This window comes from Balearica regulorum, chromosome 5 (assembly GCF_011004875.1).
Source record: "Balearica regulorum gibbericeps isolate bBalReg1 chromosome 5, bBalReg1.pri, whole genome shotgun sequence".
NCBI classification, from domain to species: domain Eukaryota; kingdom Metazoa; phylum Chordata; class Aves; order Gruiformes; family Gruidae; genus Balearica; species Balearica regulorum.
Genome location: NC_046188.1, coordinates 17,046,765 through 17,051,434, shown reverse-complemented (window position 1 = coordinate 17,051,434; position 4,670 = coordinate 17,046,765). Strand labels below are relative to the sequence as shown.

Genomic DNA, 4,670 nt, shown 5'->3' with positions numbered 1-4,670 from the left:
GGAAGCTAAAACAGCTGCACTCATCAACCCTTTACACTGGCGTGTCCTCCAGTGTCTCAGTCACTGATCCTGCAGCTTCACACCACACTTGGTTAAAAACCAAAGAAATTAATGGAAATTTACTCCAGTATTAAGGGAATCTGCATTTAAGACTAGTCATCAAAGGTCAGTGGATTAAACAGATGGGACTTATACCTCCCACCTCCTTTTCCCTGTTTCCCTTCTCCTGCTCTCCCATACACACACAGTGAGTGTACAGCTACATCATCCAGAGCCTTTAAGCCATCTCAAATACCCCATGGGAGCATGTCAGGAAGGGCTTACAAAACTAGTGAAAAGGGACTTGTATTTTGTTAATGCTACAAGCTATACCTGGCTGTAGACTAGGGGGAAATACCAGTGACTTTTGGACAATGAAAAATAGTTTTTGTAGTTTAAGGGATTATAATGTATATCAGGATAATGGTTGAAAGACAAACACTAGTTCGTAGTGGTATGTACACATAAATGTTTTGCTGGATCACAGGAATTTAGCCAGAAATGTGCATAAGTGCGTGTCCTGAGGTCAGTAATTTTTCAGAGGGTTTACAATTTTTCCTATGAAGAGGATGGTGCGGGTGTATTTATCCAGAATCAGCAGGAGAAAGGGCCTGTTGAATCTGACTCGAGGTGGATGAGGAAAATCGCCAGATCTCCAGGTAACCTCCTTCACTGTGGCCCCTGCCGCTTCAGTGCCATTCTCATGAACATTTAGCACTGCTCTGTGGATCACCTGCAAGGACACAAAGCAAAACAACCTCTAGATGACAACCCAAGGAGAAGAGAGCAGCTTGCCACCCTCCTCGTCAAAAAGAGCCCTGCCTGGGGCGAGACCCGGCAGCACCAGCTTCTGGGAAGGTCATCACCAGCCGCTCCCCTTCCCACCAAAGCGCGATCAGCCATCAGACCGCTCCTGCTGGCCTCCACTGCCTGCGCAGAGAATAACCCTCCAGCAGCCGACAGCCAAAGAACACTCAAGATGACTGATGGCAAGAAACTCTGCAAGCGAAGAAACCTGGTAATTTAGCCTCGACTTAGTTCTGCCTTTGGCAGCTTCATGTGTTATTGTGAATTTACCCTATCATCTAGCTGAAAAAAATAACTTTCTGAGAGGACCAGAAGAGCGGGAATAACAGCCTTTTGCCTTCTGTAGGCAGAATTAGAGGAAATTTTACCAAAGCTAATGTGCTACCTTTAGATAATTTTGTTTGGTAGCCAAAATAACATTTAATTATATGCATGTCTTCTTCCTTGTCCACGAACCAAGTATGTATGACCCCTTGTAAGCATGTTTGGCTTCAGGTTTAGGAAAGATGGGGCTTTCTTTGCCTCTAGATTGGCAGCTGTTGATGATTGAGTAATGCTTCAGAGAGGCTGGGATAAGCTTTTCCTGGGATATTAACATCAGGTTCCTGGGAATAGACAAATCCTGTGGTCACTGTGTTTCACGTGCTGACTTACTTTTGAAACCATCAGTCCAGGCTCCTCAACAATCCCTGACAGATCAGCTTGTTCAGTGAACACATCAATCATACCCACTTGTTTGACTATCCTTTTCACATCATAGGTACCAGAAATAGAAAATTTTGGAATGTGCAGATGTATTTTTCTGTAACAAATAACACAAATAGGGACAAATTGTCATCTAGGTAACACTCCTCAATGGCTTCAGTATAATGACACTTTACGTCTATTTTTCTAAATGTTAAAAGTCTGTTCTCAGGGTTCAGATAGAACTTCTGACAAGGTTAGCTATCTAATGTGGAGGGTTGGAGCAGAATGAGCCCACGTTACCTCTGCTTACACAGTGGGGTTCAAGGAGTGGGGTGGAAGACACAATTATGCCAACTCTGTGGCACACGGAGCTACTACTACCAGCTAGCAGGTTTTTTTCAAAAGATCATAGCTAGCTGTCCTAAGGCTGTTTGAATATACAACAAGGCCTGTGCCATCACAGAAAGAGCTGCAGTAATGGTGAATGAATAAGATTTCTGCTTTTACATACAATGCCCTCAATGCCCTAACACCCAATACCTCAGAACAGCTACTTCTTTGTAGTTTCATAATGTCCATATGAAACAAGGGTCTGTTAACTCCATCACAGTGCTAAGCAACTTGTGGTTGAGCAAGGAACTTAACCCAAGACAGATCCCAAGTTCAATGACCTATTTATTCACTATCCACAGCTCTGTTTCATTTTCCAACTAAGAAAAGGGAAGTCCTACACAGAGAGAGACCATTAATGAAGTTCAGTAAAATAACCTGGACTTGAATGTTTTGTCTTGGTGAGATAAACACTACTAATCTATAGCATGGTCACCTCTCACCTTAGCAAAATCACTTACCTGTCTTGGAGGAACTTTTCCCATTTAGACACAGTCCTTTTCAAAAGAGCATCTTCCACCTGCTTCATCTTCCCTTCGTCAGGCAAAACAAATAATGCTGCAGCATTTCCATTGTAAGGTATCTGAACCAGCCAACATGACAGCTCTTCATCAAAGCAATTTCTGTAGTAACCCTTTCTATACATCATGTCAACTTTTACAGTTGTTTTCTGATCCACAAAAAAGTCCTCCTGTTTTGTATATGAAGTACTGAAGGGCTTCTCCCAATGGGCTTATGACAAAAAGAAAAATAATTCAGTGGAATACAAAGAGGAATGGTCATGGTAAATAATACAGGATCTAATCCCCCAGCCTTCCTTTGATTAGAACAAATATATCTTTCAAGTTACTGCACCCTCAGGTGTTACAGCATTGCAGGGTTTTTTTTTCTTGTTTTTTTTTTCAAATGCTTGAAGACAATTAAAGACACATAATACTGAAAACACCATTTTTTTACTAAAGTATGAGTCTATCATCACATTAAAGAATTTATCAAAATCAACAAAGATACTTGTTTTAAAAAATCCATTCTTTCACTCAACCAGGTGAGGACACAAACATTCATACTGACAACAAATATACAAGGTTTTATAGGAATATTTTCCAGACACTGAACATGGTTTCCTCCATTTAAAATATTTAAACTACGGCTTCTTTCTCTTAGGTTTTCATTCCTTGTAATAAGCAGTAAGCATCTATGTTACAACCTTCACACCCTTTGATATTTCTTACCTTTAAAGAAGACATAGTTAACAAGAACCATTGCAGTGAGAGGATCAAGGTTTTCCACTAGTTTGACAATTTTCCCATTTGTCTTTTCCTCAATATAACTGTTGATCTGATTCTCAGCGCCAGAGGAGTTGTTAAAGTCAGTAGAAAAGACTTCAGATTCATAAAAGCTTTTGACATCATCCAAGAACTTCTGTAGTGGTTTTAGCGTCTCTTCTATAAAAAGGGCATTGCCCAAGCTCAGCTGGAGCTCGCTCTCTGAACGGTTCAGCATGTGGAGGAGCTGGCAAAAACCTTCATGTATTTCCTGCTCCTGAGTCTTTTTCAGGTTAAAGGCAAGCCCTTCCAGAATCTGCGTCAGCGTCGCTGACTTGGCACCAAGTGCCAGCATTGCAAAGGAAGCAGAGATGCTTATGGGTGAAAAGAAAATATTTTGATCAGTTGCTTCGGATGCGACCAGCTTGTAAAATGAAAATGCAAAGTCAGCATTGCTGGGAACTAGTTTGACAAAGGTTTTGTTCTTAACTGGATAAAGTCCTTCCCTGTGAGAACTGCGTCCTGGGTAATATGTCCCTTTAGGATCATCCTGCTTATTGCGGTGACGAGGATGCTGATGACACTGGGCAACAGTATACAAACCAGCCAGCAATAAACACAAGGAGAAGGTGGACTTCATTTTCCTTCTAACTGTTCCTGGAAAAGAGATAGACATGCAAAACATGGCATGGAAAATAATTTCTTCATGCTGTGTGCTCCAGCCAAGTAAAATGAGGCTCTCGGAACACACCTGTTCTCTGAAAGTCCTCACTTTTATATTTCACATTCCTGATGCATGCCAGTGATCCCCGGAAAGAATATGCCTCCTGATAAACTATTTGATAACCAGGTACTCTCTCAAAGGAGTTAATTTTGATCCTATTAATTTGTAAAAAATAGGACAGGATTTAATTTTTTAAAATTTGCAAATAACTGGAAGCTTATGACCTTTTCCCTGGAGTAAGTTGTAGAAGTTGTTTTTTGAACTCAGTCCTGCAGGATGGCTACTGCAGCCCTGTTAGTCTTCCTTAATTCATCAGACAATTAGAGAATTAAATCTGTGTTAAACACAAATGTGATACAAACGCAGATCATACTATCTAGGGCCAAAATTACAAAAAAAGTTTCACAGTTTCTTCAAAGATAAAATACTGGGTTAGTGTGGCAGCAAAGTCTCCATAAGCATCTCTATTGTTTCCAAAACAATTTTTTATTCAGTTATGTAAAGTATCTTCTTCACTAGCAGCCAGTTCTTGCTGGCTTTTGGCACGTTTTGTTTTTTGCATAACAGGTATACCCCTTTGTTTACATGTAAAAAGGCACCCTTCCCAGAAAACAACATAATTCCCCAAAATGAAATGTCCCAATGATCCAAGGGGAAACCAAAAGGATACTTACAGTGCTAGAAAAAGGATCCCGCTGCGTCCATCTGGTCTTGTATGCTGCTGCTTCTCTTCAGTACCATTGAACAGGATTAAGCAG

The 4,670-nt window shown here is 40.8% G+C and overlaps 1 protein-coding gene across 1 annotated transcript; it reads right to left on the bottom strand.

Annotated features, from left to right (window-relative positions):
• Window positions 1–421: 421 nt before the first annotated feature.
• On the bottom strand, window positions 422–4,670 carry LOC142601993 (alpha-1-antitrypsin-like). Its single transcript, XM_075753633.1, has 5 exons — window positions 4,587–4,670; window positions 3,156–3,845; window positions 2,385–2,655; window positions 1,501–1,648; window positions 422–772 (listed from the first exon to the last, which is right to left on the bottom strand). Exons 2-5 carry the CDS (start codon window positions 3,826–3,828, stop codon window positions 566–568), a joined length of 1,299 nt encoding a protein of 432 aa, XP_075609748.1. The 5' UTR covers window positions 3,829–3,845; window positions 4,587–4,670; the 3' UTR covers window positions 422–565.

Bases quoted from the DNA above. Each gene is read 5' to 3' on its own strand.
- LOC142601993 (XM_075753633.1), bottom strand. From the start codon at position 3,828: ATGAAGTCCACCTTCTCCTTGTGTTTATTGCTGGCTGGTTTGTATACT. The intron at 2,656-3,155 runs GTAAGAAATATC...TTTTGTCATAAG, and splicing joins TAACTATGTCTTCTTTAAAG to CCCATTGGGAGAAGCCCTTC. The intron at 773-1,500 runs GTAAGTCAGCAC...GTGTCCTTGCAG, and splicing joins CTGGACTGATGGTTTCAAAA to GTGATCCACAGAGCAGTGCT.